The sequence below is a fragment of the Numida meleagris genome, chromosome 17 (assembly GCF_002078875.1).
Source record: "Numida meleagris isolate 19003 breed g44 Domestic line chromosome 17, NumMel1.0, whole genome shotgun sequence".
Classification (NCBI taxonomy): Eukaryota; Metazoa; Chordata; class Aves; order Galliformes; family Numididae; genus Numida; species Numida meleagris.
This window is the reverse complement of record NC_034425.1, coordinates 2,682,224-2,703,838: the sequence shown is the minus strand read 5'-3', so window position 1 is coordinate 2,703,838 and position 21,615 is coordinate 2,682,224. Positions and strand designations below refer to the sequence as shown.

Below are 21,615 nucleotides of genomic sequence, written 5' to 3'. Positions count from 1 at the left end.
CATACCTCCTAGCATATTGTCACTTAAAGTGTGTTTATGAATTTTGACTTTTTGCCATGACCTCAATCTGTTAATAGATTAATAAAATACGTTTATATGGTATATAGTGTATGTGAGGGGTAAACACCATCACCATACAATTATAATAATTAAAGTTGATTTCATGCATGGAGATAGAGCTTAGTCATATTCAATGTTCATGAAGATTAAAACCTGTGCGTATAACAGAGATTATATCAGTGCTGATAATAATTTGCATCACGAGAAATAATAATAGTTTACTGCAGTGTCCCTGCCAATGCACAGAATGAGCCCTCAGGTTCTACCATCCAGTCTGTTTTTCTTTGTCTCTTTCAGCAATAAGTTCTATTCATATAGCTAAAAGCTAGCTGTAGGCTGTCTGTTTGGTCTGCTGGGTTGTTTTGTTGGCTTTTTTTTTTAAGAGGGGAAGGGTACGATCAACAGAGAATACCATATTCTAAAATATTTCTGGGGTCTTTATCTGGTTGTGGACAGGAGCCCCTTCCTAAACATATTTTTCTTTCTTTCTTTTTTTAACATCTTCAGTGTTATTCGAGAACTTTCAACCAAGGCTCTGCATAACCTTACCCCACGGGCTCCTGAGTACATGGCAAATGTGGGTAGGTAACACGTAACGTGTTCTGCATGGTGTGTCATATCAAGCATTCTCACTTATGTAACGAAAAAACCATAGTAAAACAACTTAAACAGACACTATGACTTAATAAAAACTAAGATTTCCCCTACAACGTAATACACTGCATTGACACTAATGGCTTTACCAGTTTTCAGTTTTCATGCAAAATGGTGGAAGAAGTGCCAGATGGTTTGTATCTAGGGACTAGACTTTTGTTGCCTGACTACACAGAACTGCGGTGCTGAGAGATGAACAAATGGGTGCAGTTTTGTTGCAACAGTTCAGGCCACTAGCCTTCAAATTCCTACCTTTGTTTTGTTGATATATTGATGTCATAACGACGGGGATGGGATAACAAATCTGTTTTATCTTGTCCAGTCTGACATCTTCAGAGGAATTCCTTTTGATTGCTGTATATGGAATCAAAAGTTTCTTAGCATGAATTCAGAATTACTCGCCCCACTGAAGATTCCACGGATGTACTAGCTGCTTTCTGTTATGCCTGAAAGACAGCAGCTGAGACTCAGGTTACACATCTCACCTAGACTCCCTAGAGGGGGTTAGGGAAGTGGCAGTGGCAGTTTAAATGGAAGTAAAACTCTATGGAAGTGGCTACAAGCCTCATTTTCTCTACTGCTCAGCCAACCCAGTGTCTCATTGCAAGCATGTTTTTTATTTACTCCAAACACAGAGCTAGTTGTAAGTATGACCTTTGTAGGTATAGTTTAGTATGCTTTTTCAGAATCTACTTTTTAAAACTATTTTTTTCAGATAAGGATGAGGATTTATTGGCCAGACTTTCAAGAAATGGTTTTCCCATGTTATTTCTAGGCCAACATGTTTACATTTAGAACTGTAATCTGTCAGTATGCCTTGCTTAAATAAAATAATTATTTAATCTCTTTCAGTTTTGCCAAGACTGCTGCCTTTATCAGTGGGCATAGATCTTCACGTACGCCACGGGGCAATTCTTGCCTGTGCTGAGATCACCCATGCGTTGTGTAAACTAGCAGAAGAGAATAATAGGTATAAATGCAAGATTATCTTCACTATAAATTTTCCTTTTATGTCTGATCTATTGAAAGCTTCCTGAGTATAATTATGGAAATCCCATCTTATTGAACATCTCTTCAACTGAATTTTTATATGATAATGATCAGTCTTGTGAAGCCTTCACGTTTTATTTGGTGATACTACATGCTGAAGTCTAAATTCATCGTTGGAAAAGTGAGATCATTTATTACCTTACCTGGAGAATTCAAAGATACCAACCATTGATTCACCAACCCCTCCCAGCTGCCCTGCCCTTGTAGTATTTCGTCTTCCTGGTGAGGGGGTGGTCTCTCATCTTTAGTGTTAAAGAAATAGCCCGTTGAGTTTGATTGATTTAAATATCCCTGCTGAATGGGAAGGGGTGAGCTGAATGTGTATGTATACACACAAACACGTATTACAATTAGAAGACAAACCCAGAATAATTGACAAAATTATTTTGAGATCTCTTTGCGTTAGTGTTGTGGTTAAAGAAAAGTAATTTACCTCGTTCTTTATTTCACATGAATCATTTGTGAAAAATGGTTGAAAGTCATTATCGCAGAACTAGAATTTGGAAGCTGCATTACGGTGGAATTTCATAATAGTTTGAATGAAGTAGCAATGAGCAGCTGTTTAAGATCAAAGCAGTGGATGATAAAATCCCCAAGTGCAGACTTTACTGAAAATACAGTTCTGCAGCAGTCATGGGTGTGTATATATACACATTGAAGAAGCATATATTTTAAAAAATGACCTTTTTCAGGTAAATGTTGAGTAATTACTCTGATTAACCTTTTTCTTTTACTTCTGAGCACATTCTGATACATTTATACAAAGATATCTAAAATTATTGTTTAAAATTAAGTAATGCTTATTTCTGTTGAGAAAATAACTTTGAGCATGACTTGGCAACCAGTCTTAAAAACATTTGTATATGTTTGCAGATCCACAACATATTATTTCAGTGGAAAATCTTTGGAGGGACTTAAGCAAATCCACCAAGAGGTTTGTATCAAGTATTAATGTGTTTTGTAGTGTGGTATGTTACATTATTTTTATAGAAACATTTGCAATTAAGACACTTGTGATTCTCCACCTTCCTATTCCACCTGCCAGAAGTAAACAGTCGTGCAGATATGAATCTGGACACGTACTCCGGGAGATTGTTTGATAAATGTCCAAAATTTCAACCATTCTTCAACCATTGTTGACAAATGCTTTCAATTTTTAGTCAGCACAATGTATTGCCATTTTTAAAGGGCCAAATGCGGAAAGCAAATATATTTAAAAAAAAAACAGAGCAGGAGCAGCTAGGATTTGGAATGAAGAAACATAATGCTTTATATCAGTGTTAAATGTGGTGTAGTACATAGCATGTAGACATTGTGTGTGAGGAGGAAAAATAAAACACTCATTCCAGAATAACTTCCTAAATGCTGTTGTGCTTTCCCCCCCCAGCTTTGCAGTCGACAGTTGTACAGGTAAGAAAATTGACCAAGGAAAAATTATTTTATGTATTGGAGGGTATCAGTCAGACTGATGAAAACAGTAGCATCAAGGGCAGGGGGTGGTTTTGTGTTAGTTACACCTACTGTGGACTGCCAGTGTGTCACAGTTCATCAGAATGCAAGCACATGCATTCTTTTGGCTTTGTCTACTTATTACAGAGACCGGTGCTGTTTTTATAATGTATGGGGAGTTTAGAGTGTGTGACTTACAGGCATGTTAGATTAATGGGAAAGTGGTAAGTAGTGGTCTCAACGCTGTGATAGAGATAGTTAAAGAAAGGAAAGAATGTGAAACAATATGAACGCTAAGCCGTGGCTCCAGCAATGCGCAATGGATTTCTTTCCTATTATTCACCTGTACCATAGTACTTGTGTGGTTCAAATATGTCTCTAGAAATGACCTGTCACTACAATGTTAGTATGGCTTTTTTTTTTTTTTAGGAGCTTCTAGCTAAATTCTAGAATCCAGTGTAATGAGTAGGCCAGAAGTATTACAAAAGGTTCTGTACAATTTTTTAATTCTTGAGCCAAAGCAAATGTAAATGAGCTTTCACTGAGTTGCTCCTACTTATTGAAGCTTCCAGGAAGTAAAGGGAACTTGCCTACTTAACTGTTAAATAAATGTGAATTAAAACTGGTATGTGACTTCAGGCTTTATTCATAAATTTAAGGAATTCAGAGCATAATTTATAACTTGTATTCCCTAATGATTCGATATGCAAATGAGTTTTTTCTCTTACTGTCAAATTGTTGGAGTTTTTAGGCATTTATCTCATGCCCTTCTTTACCCATCACGTACCTGTAAATAGTAGAACAGCAGAATCCAAACTGGCTTTTTTGTGTAATTTTTATTTATACATTAAATCATTTTAGGTAAGTTCTCACATTCTGAAACTTCCTGAAGAAAAGTAAACATTTACTTTTTTCAAGGCTGTATCCACTAATGTGAAACCTCCATTCCAAAGCCAGCTTGTGCGGGAGGATGGTTTTAATGCTGATACTGTATATTAGTGTCTTTGTGGGTGGCTGTCTTGGCTCCCGTAAATTCTTTAATGTCAGGGTGGAGCTTGAGTGTAATTTGTTTTTGTCATAATGTGCACTTCTTGCACCTAATGGTATTTATAAGATGCCTACAGAAATGTTTTCATCCTAGATAAGACTTAAAATTCAACTCCAAGCAAAATTGGTTCACTGCTGTTTACTCTTAATACTTGGGCAGAGACACGGATGTCTGCTATAATCCATATTTGAAAATATCGGCATGCATATTAAAATTGAAGAAGAAAAATAAACGAGGTTATAAAAACAAAACAGCCATTTGAGTATTGCTGGGCCAGCATTTAGCGAAACAAGCCAAACTTGTTTCGTGATGAGTAATTATTGCACGTAATATTCCAAAGATTTCCATTTGAGAAATTGCTACTGGGAATTTTCAGCGTAATAATGGCTTACAGGAATGCTGGAAACATGTGTGTTTTATTTGTGTTTCTAGTTTTTAAACTCCTGTAACAAGGAAGGTCTGCTCACATGTTTCAGCTGATGATGAGACATTTTGCTGTCACTTCTGGGAACAAAACAGCTGTCTTTGTCTGTATTAAGTGGATTTCAATGTGTTGATGAAGCTGTTCTCATAAACTGCTTTGGCCTTTGAGAAAGGAAAAAAAAAATCAAGCCTAAAAGTTATGCTATTTTCATCAAAATTGTAATTTGTAGATGTTGTGCTGCAAAACAGACTGTGATGGTGTTGATTGCCCAACTCCTGGGATTCCATTGAATGCCTTAGAGCTCAAGTCAAAAAGCACCGTACTGCATGCCTTTATTCAGCTGTCCCTCCTACTTTGTTTAGCATCTCTTGCAATACCTTTATCTGGATTTGGAATAATGTCCATGAATTATCCTTCAGACAGGACGCAGGCAAAGCTTTAAGTTACCCTGCACAGTCTCTCAATTTTGGGTATGTTTGAAGTTAATCAAATTTGTTAATGTGAATGGAAGTCTTGTCCTCTGCTTTATTAACATCTTTGAAAAATGTTAGCATCTTTCTGTCTTCCTGTATTAGTGTTTTTCTGGACTTACCGTAGTGTGCTGAAAAAGGAGAATACAAGTCCAGGCACATCCAGCGTGTGCTTCCTCCCATTAGCTCTGTTCCTGACACATTTGATGCACTGGTTTGTCTTGAGGAGTTGGTTGCTTTCAACATTTGCATATGCACTTCCAGCTGAGTATTGCACAGTGGGACTGGTTTTCCATATTAAATGATCACTAATTATAGCAAGTCAGTGAAGCCATGCAAACCACGCCATTTAAACAGAATTTGTCTGTTTTGTGCATTATGGGCTGTATTATAGATATATGCTAAAAAAAAAAGGAATTTGCTTTAAACATTGCTTTTGTACATTAAAACTTGAGACAAAAGCACATGGCTGCCAATAGTCAGCCTGGTTTAGAGCATGTGTGTTTGTTGAACCAGCATGGAACCCTTTCTTGTAGCACACACACTTCTGTAGTACATCTAAGACCTTGTGCTTGTTCTCAATATTAAAAAGTTCTCAAAAAATTTTTGTATTATTACAAAATGATTATTGTATTATCGTTAAGATTCTTTTAAAATGCATCATCTGATACAAGATTCTTGACCGTATATCCACCTGAGTAACGTGTGGAACTTTGTTTCTCCTTTCTTGTAGCCGTTTCTGAGGCTGGCAATATAGATCTTAGTACACAGAGTTGTTGTGGCAAGGTAATTGAGGGATGGAGATGGAATTGCTGCAGACAGACTGGCTGCACTGCGTCCAGGCAGCCGCGTTTCACTTGTGCATTTCAGCAATTGGGCTCTTGCTGGGCCTTCAGGGTTCACATCAGAACTGCCTGTGACAGGAAGCACAGTGTTTGTGAGTGCCTCCCACCTGGCTGATTCAGTTGGTGCAATGTGCTGCGTGCTGAGCTTTTCTCTGATCTTGTTCCTGTCGTTTATGCAGAGGCTGGCTGCGTGTGTACATGTCAGCTGTGGCAGAGCAGCAAACTTTGTTTATTTTATGTAGTAGCCAATGTAAGTTGAGGAGGCATCTTCTGAATTTCAGCTTTTCCAAAAGAGTAGGGTGGCCTGTAGGTGCTGCCAAGTACTAGGCAAAAGAAAAGCTTCTCTCATTGCAAAGACCTTTAAGGCTGCAGCAAATCTCGATGGTTTCAGGGCAAATGTGTTTCTTGGCAGACGTTTATGCAAAAGAGTTTTTTGGACGTATAAGCTTAATGAGGAAATAAGTCCAGCTTTGCAACAAAGTTCATCTTAAAAATCCTTCCAAGTTTAAATTACTTTCTGCGTCCAGTAACGTGGTGGTTCGAGGAGTTCGTGCCATCCTGTGTTCTGAAGGGATTGCTTGGGGTAGCATTGGAAAAAATACAACTTTTTCTTTTTTTTTAATTGGATGGTGGGGCTATGGCTTATATGACATATTGTGGGCTGGGAAGGAAGAGCATGTGAAAAAGGGTGTGGTGTGAGACCTTTACTGCTGTTTTCTGCTCAGTTTTGTTGTTGTTGCAAAATAATGCTTTGTGCTATATAGTTTCATTCAACTGGAAGAGCTATAGGGTGGAATATTTTTTTTTTCCCTACCAGTTGAAGTCACTGGGAAAACTTATTCCATGGAGCCAGGATTTCATATAGTTTTCTGGTGTTAGAATGCTATACAAATGTGTACACTCAGTTCACAGTAACCTGAAGCAACTGTTTGTCAGCTTTGCACTTTTTATCCTCTGCATCTTTAGAGGATGACTACAGCAGCTTTATGAAACAGACAGACTTCTATTTTTTAATCTGTGCTTAAGGGTATCTATTGCTGCCTCCGTGTACCTTTTGTAAAGCCAGTTTGTAAGCCCTGTACATGGACAAGCTGGACCTTTAAGACACCTCAGTTCTTTGTGGGACAAATTGTTCCCAAATACTTGGTTACTATTCCTGTCAATGTGAAAACTCTTCTTGGCTTAAGGGAAATTGAGAGTTTGCAGTTGAATCTCTTTAGCTATTCCAGTAGCTTTAACTTCAGATTTGGATCGATATGAGAACCCAGATGCTATTCATTCGGAACTGTTTCAATTAATGTTATTTTTAAAATCATAAAGATGTATTCTGAGCTCCTCCCAAAAATTGAGTTGTAAATAAACTTCTGAAGATCTACTAAAGTACCTTGAACTTGTACATGAACTGAAAGCAGCGCTGGTGGTTCTGATTCACACCTCCGTAATTTTACAGTATATACTGGCATACTTAGATCAGCAGTCTTAATCCATTGGTTCAATAAGGGATTATGTATTTTGATTGTTTTCCACAATATATTTTGGAATTAATTACGATCTTTCTAGGAGAGAAACATTGCTATGGAATTGCACATAGGAAGGCATGTTTAGGAGCTAATGGAACCTGGGCACTGCCTCAGTCAATCTACAAACTGAGTTAATAAATAAACCTTGAAACAGGTACATCAGTGAATGTGATGTAATTTCTAGACGTGGCTTTAGAACAGAAAAGAGAAAATAATGACTGCGAAATTCAGCATCTCTGAAACAGGTAGATCCATATCTTCTTAATTTAGTGACGTACTGCAGGGTGAGATAAAGTTAATAGGAAGGTGCACATCTTGTTTGACAAAGTAAACACTGACTGAGAAAAGATCTGGAGTTAGAGTAGAATTCTCAGTTCCTAAAATTGAAATATGTATGTGTTGTGGAAAAGAAAAAAAAAAAAGTCAATTGTCAGACATACGGTGATGTGTAGACAAGACGTGGCTTGAAAAGTTGTGCAGAGAACACAGGATGACAATGCCTTTGCAGATAGATTTGATCGTAGTTTCTGCATTACTTAGAAATCTTAATGTGCAATTCAGTGTCACCATTCTTCATTTTCCACAGGGCAACAATCCTCAATGAAGCTCTAAACTCTGAAATTAAATTAAGTTGATGTAATGCCAAAGGAAGGGGTAGTTGTCAAGCTATTAACATATGAGTAGCTTTGAGTGGCCTGACTTCCTTGTTGGCAGTCAGAAGGAGTGGAGAAGAGCAGCCTTTGTGACTCAGTTCTTGCTTTGTAGTTGGAACAAAGTCCATATCTGAATCCTTGCATCAGCAGACTCTGTTGCACACCAAACAAATTCACAAGATCATTATTTTATACTCATTTACAGTAAGACAACAGACAAAAGGCAAGGAATGGGTGAGGTATAAAATGAAGGGAAAAGAAACATTGAAGAGGAAGCAACCCTTGCCACATCATTCTTCTATTTTTTGCCACTATATCAACTCCTTGCATCGCTTTGTTTTCCAGTTTAATTTTTTTAGAAGTTGGAGAGCAGACAACATGGCAGGAAGGTGGGGTAGGTGGTACAAAGAGCTTATCAGTATGGGGATGTAGAATCTCTACTTGCTTCCTATGATGATAAACTGAGCTGTAGATGATTGCGTAGAGCTTAATGTATTGATTGTTGAAAGCAAAAGTTTGCCAATTAAAGGAAATGCTGATCCATGGCACATTACAGTAGTGTTGAGTTGGCACCTCTCCATCACCTGAAAAACCAGAGAAAATGTTGAGCAGTCAGAAACCCAAGTGTGTGTAACAGGAGGCACCTACCTGCATGGAATGGAAAAACTCGTTTAGAATATTTGGGCTTTTGAAGCTCATGTGAAAGGATGAATTGGAGAACAAAGTTCTAAGAGTTGTTAGGGTTGCTGTGGTTTGTCTTGTGAGCACAGCTACTAATTTTATTGTGGGAGGTAGGAGGGAAGAAAAAGTTCTTTTCAAAAAACGTAAGCAAATAAATAGAAAGCCTTTGTTGTTCCTCCCCCTTGCTGGGAGCTTCTGCCAGAGCACAGCCGTACAAACAGGTGATTATGGGTTTGGCACACCTCAGGGAGGAAGTGTTCCAACAGAAGTGAAGGGAGACAAGAATGAGGTGCCAAGGGAGGAAATATCCAAAGGAAGGGCAGGGGTCAAAGGTTCAAAAAATGGGAAAGTTATGCCACAGAGGGTGACATTGAGTGGAACACCCCGAGCAATGCTCATGATGCCTTGGGGATACCAGGGAACCAGCAGATGTTGCTCAGTGGTGTGAGGAGACAGGTCTCTGCCCAGAGACGGGACAGGCTGGGGAATGGAAACAGGCTGTGCAGTTCCAGGATGCTTCTCCCTCTCTGCTTTGTGCCTCGCTCAGACTTTCTCCTCTTGGGGCCGCCAGTGGCCAGGTTAATAAGCTGGGATAGGTAGGCCTCAGGTCTGAGCTGGTTAAGACCGTTCTTATGTGATGTACTCTTTTTCAGGATGGTCTTAAAAGGCTCTAGGCCTTTTGTTTCTCTCCCCTTCTGATGATTTAGAATTTTTACTGCCTTTCTTGTGATGAATGCAAAATCATCTGAGAGGGCTTTAGCAGGGAAGGAGGGGAGAAAGGGAAAAGGGTGAGAAACTTTGCTGGGGAAGTGAACCAGTTGATATTTGTGAAAATGAGGACTGGAAAGCAATGTTTCCATTTAATGTTCCAGAAATGATTTTGTTTACACATTGTATGTAATTGCTTTTCAGTTGTGAATGTCAAAAGCTGTATGGCTGAAAAGATGCCAAAGTTTCTAATGCTTCTGAAGCAAGCAAGAAGAAAAGAGGAGTGAGCTTGACAGTCTTTCAGTATACACATTAAAAAATTGGGTTTGTGTTCTTTGGAAGCAGAAAGCTGAATATTCAGGAAGGCCTTATGTACATCATGCTGAGGTCACAACAAGACAACAGTTAATTTAAAAAGAAGTGTTTTTGCATTCATCAGTTACAAAAGTTGAAGATACTTTGTGAACTGCTTTCTAAAATGATTTAGAGACCTTTTTTTCCTCATTAGGCAATGCATTCAAACTGCTCATGGCAACGCCTCTCTTTCTGCTTTGCAGGGGGTTAGGTGGAGAACTGATGAGACCAGCTGGTAAGTATCACAGCTGAGGTATGAAACAAAATGCACGGTAAATAGTTCTTCATAGTGATTAAAAATAAGAGGTTTGAAAGCTAATCATAAGTCAGATACGGCAGAATATTACTTACCAGCACAACTGGGAGTAACCCCATTTGTATGAGAGTTGAAGGCAGCTCTTGGCTTTATGACACACACTTCTCTTGCTGTGCAGAACTGACTCTCTTCAGGGTTGAATTTGATTTCCTTGATATACCCCAATTCCTATCCAGAGAGATGTGGTCTGTCCGGTAAGACAGATGTGATCACATAACTAATGATTTTATCATAACATATATATATGCAGAGGTGAAGAATGAAGACCATAGAAACAACAGTTTGTGGAAAGGGTTGTGTTACATTAACGATGAGGAGTTCAATGATCATTATGTACAGAAACAAGGTAAAAAGTTGCATTGCAGGGAAAAGGTGTGTAGGTAACTTGTGTGGATAAGGAAATGATGTCAACTTTAGTTTCCTGCTCATTAGTTGAATAAGGGAAGTGCTAGTTAGCAGATTCTGACTTTGAATGACTTAAATCACATCTTCAAACTTAGTGGGTAAAGTAAATCAGTACCAATATTGAAAGGCAAATCAAATAGGATGAGTGGAGGAGCAAGGGGTTACTCTGTCTATGAGTGAATTTACAGATGTGACGTGGTAGTGCTGAAAGAACGTATTTACAACTGCTAGTTTTCATAATCTGTTTTAACTGCTCAGCAGCTGAATATTTCATACATTTAAGAAGTAGAAATGGCAGTATTTTGGCAAGATATGGCTGCGTAGGTGGAATAAGGGAAGAATTGAAAATGTTCCACAAATTGCATGCATGTCTAATGAAGATGATGGTCTCAACCACAATAGAGCATAAAAGAAGCTTAGAGAACTGAGGAGGGACCCTGGGAGACTTGGTTTTAGTCACATTGTACTTAATCAGTCTGTGAATAAATACCAGAAGAAAGAAGCTGGCATACTGTGTTTGAGCACAGGGAGCCTCATTGTGTGACACTGCCATAGTGAGGACTGAATTGAACAGTAGATTTGGAGCCCAGTAAGTTGGTTATAAATTAAGGTGACGATGAACTGTGTAGAGAGGCTGGAGGGCTGTTCTGTCTTCTCCCTACTCTCCACCAACTCTAAAGCAATCAGATAATGATTCTGAACTGACCTGTGTTTTGCTTCACCTGATCACCAGACTTGACAACTAACACGTCTCCAACTTCTCTTTGCAAATTTTCTTCAATTTAATATTAATGCTAATGTAACGTGATGTAGCTGTGTATTTAAAGTACCTGCAAATTGTCTTTTTTATTATTTATCTGGTTGCCAAATTTATTTTCTTACAGTCTGCACTTTAATTGAAAAGCTGTCACTATCAAAAATGCCGTTTAAAGGAGATGCAGTGATCGGTACGTAGTGCTTGAAATAACCTTTCATTTATTCATTTAGCTATACAACAGCAGTGAATGGTGTTTTAGGAAGGATCAGTGAGGATCAGCAACGTTGAGTGGGCTAACAAATAAAATATCAGAAAGACACACAACAGCTGCAGCAGACAGAGGTGTTACTGGAAGATTTGTGTTGTTTGCTGTCTCTTTCCCTGTCAAGTTTTCAGCATTTTCAGACAGCATTTGCACTGTGTACTTTGCACAATGAGCTAGAATAGCTGTACTGACTGAGAGTCACAGTCTTCTTGATTTTGGAAAGACAAGGAAGTAAGTGAATACAGGTAGCTGCTAGTCCTTTCGCTATAAGAGAGAAAATGCTGAAGTTTATAAAATGAGAAAGATAATAGCGCGTCTGTTCCTTACTGTTTCAGAGGGCTGGCAGTGGTTAATAAATGACAGTCTCAGAAGTCTTCCTCTTGTTTCATGCGCTGCACGACAGCATGTAAAGGTACAGTAGCGATTCCTTCTTCATGTCATCACGTGACATACAGAATTCGAAATATTTTTGCTTTCCATTGGAGTATTTTCCATGGAACCTGGTTACTTCTTGTGTGTTTGTTTCTTAGGTTGCTGAGAAGGGGAATTTAAAAACAAACCAAAACATGAATTCTCCAAAATTCAGAGGGGGCTTCCTGTTTAATACTCGAGTAGTTACTACAAAGCTTGTTCTTGGGTGGACAATTGAACCAAGTCATTGACAGTCACTGGCACTGATAATGGACCAGCAGTGAGCAGGCCCTGGTGCTTGAAGCTGCTCAGTCACATCAATGTGACGTTTTTCTTCTGTTTTGGTGTATAATTTTGATTGGCTTCATACATCACTGCAACTATAGTCCCTGTTTTTATTAAGCCACCCAATGCCATTTTTTATATAAATATGAAGTTTTTAGATCTTAGACTTTCTCAAAAAACGGACCATGGATAAAATGTCTGCTTTGCCACCTTGCTTAATAATAAGGAAGTCTACTGAATTTATGTATATATGTGTTATATGTGTAAGGTATGTTAATTTTGGTAGTTTTTAATGGTTTCAGATAATTTTTTTTTAGAAAAGTATCTCTGGATAGAATCCTCAGGTCTGATGTACTCTGGGTGGGTTTGTTAACGGAGGAAATTGGTTTGAGGCAACAAGAGTTATCTGGGACATTGCACTTAAATTTTCCATTAATCTGTAGTAAAATCCTTTTACTGTGCTCTCCAACTACTCTAATTCTGAATATTAAATCCATTGATGGATGCTATTTCCATCTCCTTCATGCTATTTTATGTACATGCTCTTCACGACTCCAGTTATTTACCTTAATTTTCCTGAGTAATACCATGTAAGTTTGATCTCATACTCTTAAATAAGATTCTGCCAAAGTAAACATAATTTTAGTCTGCCCTGTTAGAGATTATAGCTGTCGCAGACACTATTTGAATATAAAATACTTTATTCATTTTGTTCATTTCTTAAAACGAGATTAAAAAAAACCATTGGGAGAAGTTGGTGCCTCATCTTTTAAAAGTTTCCTCAGACAACAGAGTGGACTACAATGTATACAAGTAGCTGATGAAAGACAAAATTAAATTCTTGGAATATTCTTTTGGTATTTGCAATTTATTCAAAGAGTTTTTACGTCTCTACTGGAACTTCTAACTAGAGAATTAATTACAGACTAGAGAATTTTGACTTGTTTGGTTTAACATTAATTAACATAAATTGTATTTAGTAAATGCCAGTTCTCACTTGATTTCTGTGTATATTTTAGAGAGGAATAATTTTGAGGGTGTTCCATGAGACACTGAAAAGTCATCTTTCCTGACATAAGTACGCTCTTGTATTAGAACGTGATACCTTTAAAAGGAAAACGGTTCTCTTTAGTAAGTGAGGGATCTACAGCAATTAGGGAATCCAAGTTTTTGTGCTGCGTTCCTTTTCTGTAGGAAAGGAAACTTATTTCTTACCAGTCTGGATAAAAAAATAACTTCTGTAATTGGTAGTACTGTGTCATCCTGCAGATGAAACAAGAGAGCTGGAAATGCAGGAGGCACATTACTGTTAATGTGTTCAATATTAATTTAGCTTACTGGTACTTTTAAAATGGTTAAGAGAAGAATCTGTTTTATTCTTCCATAGGTTTCATTTTCAGCTGTTCTTAAACAGTGTAGGAAAGAATTTAACAAAGAGTAAATGGCAATAGCTGAAGGTAGTAATTAAAAAAAAAAAAACACGAAACAAAACTGCTATCTTTAACCTCTTAACTTGAAGCACAGTTATATTTATGAAGGTCACATTTCATGATAGGAAGTTCACAATTTTGCCTTCGTTTCAGGAATCTGCAGTGTCTGCACTGAGTGCGTTGTGTAATGAATATTACATCAATGAAAATGGAGAAGCTGATCCAGCTCTACAGGGTAAGGATTCATATTTAGAGCAGACGTAGAAGGTACTGGGCTGTACCTAAGTTGCACTTTGGAGGAATTGAGTAAATTGGGGGCACTGATTTTAAACCAACGTTAGTAGATTATACAGAATAGGTATTATAAGAATAACAACATTTATGTTCTTGTATTTTTAAAGATTATGTTGAAGTTATGTGTGGTTTACAAAACAGAGTTTTGTTGATGTTTGTTTGTTTTGCCATTGCAAAGTCACTTATCATTTCTAAATCAGGTAACATAAGACCTTATTGGCGTTTGCTTTGTAGTACTTCCAAGAATGAACTAGATACCCGTCACATACTGTGACATGCAATCCTGCCCTAAAGAAGTTAGGCTGCTTTTATAGATCAGCCATAACTTGATTTTTAAATCTCATACGTATCTCTTAATCTCTGTAGTTTTCTACAAGTAAAGAAAATAATAAAAAATTGTCCTTTCATTCATGCAGGCTGGTGCTGCGTGCCCAATTGTTTTGTTTGTTTTCTCAGAATAAGTAGATGCAATGTGATACTGAGGCAGATTTAAAAAAAAAAATAAGGCAAACAAAAACCCACGTGAAATAAACAAAAAAGCCAACACTGAGTCCAAGAAGAGTGTAAGATTGGAGTGTCACGCTTCTATAAAAGTTGAGCAGAGAAGTCGGTTATGTTTCAAAATCAAGAGAAAAGAGGATACACTGGAAGGACATTCCAGAGATGGCTGCACTTGTTTGGTTTTTGCTGTACTGTTACATGCCTGTGAAACTTCATTTTTTACTGGATTCTAGGTGAGCTTTTCATCTAGCATGGGCCTGGAGGAATCACACAAGCCGTGGTAGTCTAGGCATGCAAATGAAGTTAGATTTTTAGACAAATTGTTCATTTTTCATCATGACTTAAATTTCTGTCATATTGCTACAATTTCAGCCTTAAAGTTGCATTGATGAAATGGAAGCCTGTAGTAGTCTCACAGTCTATCATCATCTTGCTGTCTAAGCAAGCGCTGCATCTTCCTATGGCCTCAAACTCTCACATGCCACTTGTTTGGAAGATTTTAAATAGTGGAAGTGCTCATGTGATGGTATTGGTAACCTCTGGACAGAGAACTGACTTCCTGATGTGAGGAACTAGTTGAGGCCTGTCCAATTGCGTAGGGATTTAAAAAGAAGAGAAGTCATGAGGTATGATTGAAGTGCAGGTTCTTATGGTAACTAATCTTTCTTCCTCTAGCAAATATTGCTCAATCACTTCAATCTTAGAGGACAGCAAGCAATGGCACAATTATGTAATTTTCGTGGGATCTTTGAGTTTTTCCTTTTCAAGATTAAAAAGCATATGTTTGGTAAGGTGAGGGAGACTGCCTTTCTCCTTTTTTGAGTCAGAGTTGTGTTTATTGCAGCTGTCTTGGTTGTTCTTAGAGGTTTTTTCTGGAGTTATCTTGTTTTCCTCTGCATTTCATTTACACAGTTCAGTTTATTCATGTTCCATTCCTCTGCGCTGATGATTGCAGAGCCCTTCCTGGTGTGGTCTTGTAGCAATTCAATGACCCTGAGCACAGCACTCACTGTTCCAGGTGGCCGCTTCTTTTTAAGCTTTCTCCTTCAAAAGATCCAACTTTTCTGTTTGTTTCTGCATAAAAAATGACAAGACCTCATTGCTTAGGTATGACCTGTGTGTGCTTAAATCGCCGGTCCAATTAAGACTTTTTGAAGAGAACAGTTGTGTAACAGGCCTTGATAAATCCATCCGATACAGACATTTCCTAACGCAGTGTTTGTCTGATGATGGAAAATGATGACCTGTAAATATGAGAGAGATTGTTCCTCTGTGTTTACACTGACATTCATACTTGGACTTATTCTGTGGATTTTTATAAATTGCTGATTTTTTTTAATTGAGAATTTTGTCCTGGAGTTAGTATACCTACAATTCTGACTTTATATTTGGAAAATTAACATTAATGCAACTGCAAATAGCATCAGAAGGGGCTGGCCAGCAGGGCAAGAGATGTGATTGTGCCCCTGTGCTCTGCCCTCACGAGCCATTACCTGCAGTGCTGCGTCCAGCCCTGGGCTCCCAGCACAAGAAGGATGCGGAGCTGTTGGAGCAGGGCCAGGGCAGGGCCACGAGGATGCTCAGAGGGCTGGACCACATGGAAGGGCTGAGGGAGCTGGGCCTCCTCAGTCTGGAAAAGAGAAGGCTCTGGGGAGACCTCATGATAGCCTCACAGTATTTAAAGGGAGATTATAATCAGGAGGGAGAAGAACTTATGGTTTGGTTGTGATAGGACGTGGTTTTAAACTAACGAAGGGGAGATTTAGGTTAGATGTGAGGAGGAAATTCTTTACCCAGAGGCGGTGAGGTGCTGGCACTGCTGCCCAGAGAAGTGTGGGTGCCCAAGGCCATGGATGGGCCCTGGGCAGCCTGAGCTGGGGGGAGTCAAACCAGCCCATGGCAAGGGTTGGGACTGGGGGGTCCTTAAGGTCCATTCCAGCCCAAACCATTCTATGGTTTTAGAATTTGTATTATTTTCTGTAGGAAACGTAAAATATTCTGCTTTTCAATAATTAATTATCAAATTTTCCAGGTGTGATGTTTGGAGGATGGTTTTCCTTTTTTTTTTATTTTTTGGTTAGCCAAATATGTAATGATAATGATGTAAAAGTTGCTTTGCAATTGCATTTTTTTAGACGAGCTGGTGACACAGTACATTGCAGAACTACAGAACGCAGAGCAGATGATACGTTGTGGCTTTTCACTCGCTCTTGGAGCCCTTCCAAGGTTTCTGCTGAAGGGCAGGCTTCAACAGGTGAGTCGAGAGGGCACGAGGTATTCTGAATGAAACCCATGATCATAATGAAATAAATAATAATGATCATAATTAAAGGTTTTCATGAAACGGTTTTGGATTGTAGTGCACAGTAACACCAGAGAATCATGAGTTTAGCTTGCTGTAGATTCTGGTAATTAAAGTTTAGTCCTGCTTTGGTAGTGTTAATGGAAAAAACAGGTTGAGTTATCCCTTGGTGTGGAACACTTGTCCAAAGGGAACACTGAAGGCATATTGACAGGTCGTGGTGAGAAACCAAGAGCTATTGACTGCTTGGTTCTCCTGTATGTAATTCACCTAATTTTCTACTATCTCTAAATGTAGGTCACTTATCATACATACTGTATCGACTTGTAGTATATCTTTTTTCTTTTTCTTTTAGGTTTTGGAAGGTTTGAGAAAAGTGACCTTAATTACCCCCCGAGACGTGAGCTTTGCCGAATCCAGAAGAGATGCCCTAATAGCAATTGCACAGTATGTTTATCATCTTTATTTTTAAACTCATTTTAATTCTTTCTATAGAAGTTTTCTACTGTTCACTTTCTAATACAAACTCACTGCATGGATCTTGAAATCAGTTACAATATGACTTCATCATTTTCGGTGTGGGACCGTGTACATCTCCATTATCCAATACACCTTTGATTCAGAGGATTATCTCACACCCAAGGGTGGAGCACAGCTCTCATGTTTCATTTTTAAATCAATGAAATAAATAGCTAGAATATATTTCAATGTTCACCTTTTTCATGGGCAGCAATTTAGTGAGCCTTAGTGAAAATGAACAGGATAGACTTTTCCACTTAATTTAGAAAAAATAATTGAATTTGTTTAAAGAAAAAGTAGTCTTTAACTTAAGGAATATTTTCAGTGTTTGCGTGCCAAGTGTATTTAATGTGAATAGTATCACAGTATATATACACTTAAACTGTTACAATGCAGAATAATCTTTTTCTCACATGACACATACCTTTAATAGAAAGAAATTTAATATCAAATTCAATGCATGTATTGTTAGTCCTTTGCTCTACTTGCTTACTTCATTGTAGTAAGAGTACAGAAAGTGACAGGTAAGTAGAAGTACTTCTTTTTGTAGTATTTCGGACATAAAAGCAGTCTGCTTCTCTGCTGAGATGTTGGTTTTGATGGTATTTTTTGAAACCTGAACGCTGATAAGAAATCCTCAAATCAGATAGACTGCAATAGTCTCAGAAACATTCTGCATACTGTAGTGTTGTTTGTTTGTAGGAATTATTACAGGTGCTTAGAAAACTCTTACGTCTAGTGAAGCTTGTTAAGCGACAGAACGAAGCCTGTATTTTTTTCCACTCTGTTTTCTTTTTGTAAAGGATTTGCCAGACAGTAGGTGTAAAGGCAGAAGGATCCCAGGAAGAATATATCTGCAAAGATAATGTTACTCAGATTTATGCTACGTTGCTCAACTGTGTGACTGACTACACCACAGACAGCCGAGGAGATGTTGGAGGATGGTAAGATGCCTCCCAACGGGAGACTTCAGCTTAGTGTCATGTTTTATGTCTAATTAAAAAAAATATTGAAAACCTATTAGAAATAAATAGATAACTCCAAGCTTGCTGTAGTTTAAGTTTGGAAATATACTGGTGGAAGAAGTGTGGAAAGCGAAAGGGAAAGCTGACCTGGAGTTGTTTGTCCCTTCACATCAAGAAGATGTGAAACTGGAGTTCAGCCTTGTTCTGATTGTGTGGATGATGTTACTGAATATTAGGAATGTATTTAGCTGTTAGAAGTACAGTGGTTTAAACTGTCTTTTCTAGTTTCTTTGAAGTAATACATTGACTCCTAGTTACTGAACTCCTTTCCTATTTTATGTTCATGTGTTTTTTCTGCCAGGAGAGGGAGCAGTTGCTTAATTTGTGAGTGACAGATTTTCAAGGACTTCCAAGAGAATGGTTGCAAACCACGGGTGTTAATTACTGCCTTAGGAAGGTTGCAGTGGGCGAGAAGCCAGCTTGCCTTCTTCCTCATCACGCTTCCCTCTGGGGCCAGAGCAGTCTCAGTGACTTGCTTCCTTCTCCCTGCTGTGAGCAAAGCAGTCCAGTCCTGGAGCAACCGTCAAGTTTTTCACTACAGTATTTACAAATGTGTTGAAAAAGGGTAGAGGGAAAATAATCTAAGTTACTCCCATCAGCCTAAGTTCATGGTTGTGTGTTTGCAGTTTTATTTTTTATGTAATGACGCCCTGCGCCTCAGCCTTCAATACTGGTTGTCATATGACAGCAAGGTTTTGTGGGGAATGGAATACATGGTGTAAATGGGGAATTCAAAAGAAATTTTGGGAAGAAGGGAAATAACACAGGGTAGCAAATCAGGGAAAAGTAGATGAGTTTGACATCTCAAACTTAGAAGAGGAAACAAGAATGCAAACCGGTAAGGATCAAGAACAGGTCATTCCAGTATGCACAGAGGAGGAAGCATCTTGGCATTCCTTCTCCTCCTTTGTCAGCTGTCAAAAAGCGAGGAGGAGGTGAGTGGGTCTGTAGCTTAGAGTATGTAATAACACACGAGTGACACAAGTGTAGCTTAAAGAAAATGTAAGAGCAAGCGTGTAGGGTGATGAGTCAGAGAAAGGAAGAGGTGCTGAGCTTTTGGCCTTTGAAATTAGGTGAGTTGCTGAAGCTGATGGGGAAGAGACTGGTTAAGTACAGTTAGTTACTCAAGTGAACTTCTGCATGTCCCAGCTCACATAAGTTCCCCTATTGTTGATCTTTTTGTCTATGTCTCAATTTAAAAACAAAACAAAATTAATTCTACAAAGTGGAAATTTTCAAAGAAATCCTAAGGAAATCAAATTGCCATTAAAATTCAAATGCCCTTTTAGCCCCACATTTTTTTTTGAACCTTCTTTGACAACATCGGCCAAAATCAGCAGTCCCAAAACGCGTAAATTAAAGAGGGAGGGGGAAGCTTTTCTCATAGCAAACTGTAGCCTGCTATGCACTTCTGTGGCCTCTTCGATATGTTTTCTCATTCTGTTTCTTTCAAATTGTTGACTAAGATGGAAAGATATGGAGGGAATTGCCATTCTCTGGAGAGCCCTTTTCTTTGGTGTGTAATTTTTGTCTTTCTTTAATGGAATCATGGGAAAGTGTAACCCACTGTACTTTCCATATGCAAACTTCACATTTATTTTGACAGATAGTTTGCTAGGACTTGTCTGATCTGTCTACAGGTGTTGGATGTGAGTATCTAAAAGTCAGATACTGGATGAAAAAGGGAGAAAAACATCCTTTGATGAAAGATTGCCAAGCTTGTATTAAACTACTTAGGAAAAAATGATGTAATTTACATTTATTTTTTTTACCATTATGACAAGTGTCTCACCCAGTTTTAGATTACATAGGCAACTACTATTTTCAGTTTATTTTGGAAATTTCACAGTAGACAGGTGTACCCTTTCATACATGTCTCTCTCAATATATATATATACTTATTACTGAGAAGGGATGAATGTGTTGGCTCTGGTTGAGAAGGTGGACTTCAAGCACATCTTAATGTTACTTAAGCTAATCTTTCTCACAGAACTAATTATTACAGGATAGGGATTTGAGCCATTCTGAGTCACACTTTTTTTTTGTGTTGGAAGTACTAAGCTTGAAAATTTGGAAGAATTTGACCCTTTCAGAAGTGGTTTAAATATCTGTGCAAAAATGTTGATTAGCCTTTGTAGAAGAAGAGAATTTGAAGCAGACGAAAGACTTAGTTTTAAAAACCTATTTGCACACTAAATATTACTAATGGCTATCAGTTTTGGCCTTCTTAAAAACCTGATGATGTCTGGCTGGAATGAGAACTAAAATGGTCGGGTCAGGGATCTGCCTGGGAGCTGGGATGGCTGCTTTCAGCTAGCTGGGTTGTTAGTTAGGGCAGTATGGTTGGGTTGGACTTGATGATCTTTAAGGTCCTTTCCAACCTGAGCAATTCCACGGTTCTCTGATTCATACCCTCAGTGCAAACGTGGGCTTTGCTTTATGGAATGGGGGTTTATGCAGTCGTATGCACTCCTCTTTCTCCCAGAATACAGTAACTGCTCTCATAGTTCAGTGTTTTCAATGTTCTGTACCTGCTGGTATTTTTGCCAGTGTCTGTGTAACCTAACTGCTGCTGTATTTATTTAAGTAAGTACTGATTTAACTGCTCTAACATCTTTCTGTTTCAACAGGGTACGTGAAGCTGCTATGACAAGTTTAATGAAAGTGACGCTTCTGCTGGTTCAGAATGAAGCAGAGTTAATTAATGCCAACATGTATGCTACTTGTTCTCTTTTTGTCTTATCTCTTATAATTACATTCCAGTCCACACAAGAAAGCATTGCTTATATATTGTGTACTTACACCTCTATTGAGCAAATGGAACCTTTGACAGAAATGCATCGATCTTACACCTATACAGATGCTGAGAACGTTGTGTCTGTGTTTCAGAGAGGCTAACCTCGATGAGAGAAACTGGGTGGCAGTCTCACCTTACAAATGCAGTGCATCTGTGAGATTTGGGCCGTACTGGCAGCCTCCGTGCGCATTGCCAGCATTATTCACTGAAATAGAAAGCAAATTCACCCACTTACACAGAGCACTGCATCATTAATTTGGAATGTGGTGGAATGTGGAGATGAATTTGTTTTCATTTCTGTCATCTTTACAGAATTATTAATAAGGAAATACATAAAAACAAAATTTACACTGGGATTCAGATTTTTGATTTCCTGAGTATTTGTTAGCATT

General features: G+C 38.3%; 1 protein-coding gene across 1 annotated transcript in view; it reads left to right on the top strand.

Annotated features, from left to right (window-relative positions):
• TBCD (tubulin folding cofactor D) overlaps positions 1-21,615 on the top strand; it is a 107,806-nt gene that overhangs the window by 67,219 nt on the left and 18,972 nt on the right. Inside the window, exons 19-30 of the mRNA XM_021415051.1 lie at positions 568-641; positions 1,567-1,684; positions 2,638-2,698; positions 3,152-3,174; positions 10,120-10,151; positions 11,522-11,584; positions 11,995-12,071; positions 13,939-14,020; positions 16,716-16,834; positions 17,238-17,329; positions 18,205-18,345; positions 21,057-21,140. Of these exons, the coding sequence (XP_021270726.1) occupies positions 568-641; positions 1,567-1,684; positions 2,638-2,698; positions 3,152-3,174; positions 10,120-10,151; positions 11,522-11,584; positions 11,995-12,071; positions 13,939-14,020; positions 16,716-16,834; positions 17,238-17,329; positions 18,205-18,345; positions 21,057-21,140 (966 nt within the window). The remainder of the gene's footprint in view (positions 1-567; positions 642-1,566; positions 1,685-2,637; positions 2,699-3,151; positions 3,175-10,119; positions 10,152-11,521; positions 11,585-11,994; positions 12,072-13,938; positions 14,021-16,715; positions 16,835-17,237; positions 17,330-18,204; positions 18,346-21,056; positions 21,141-21,615) is intronic.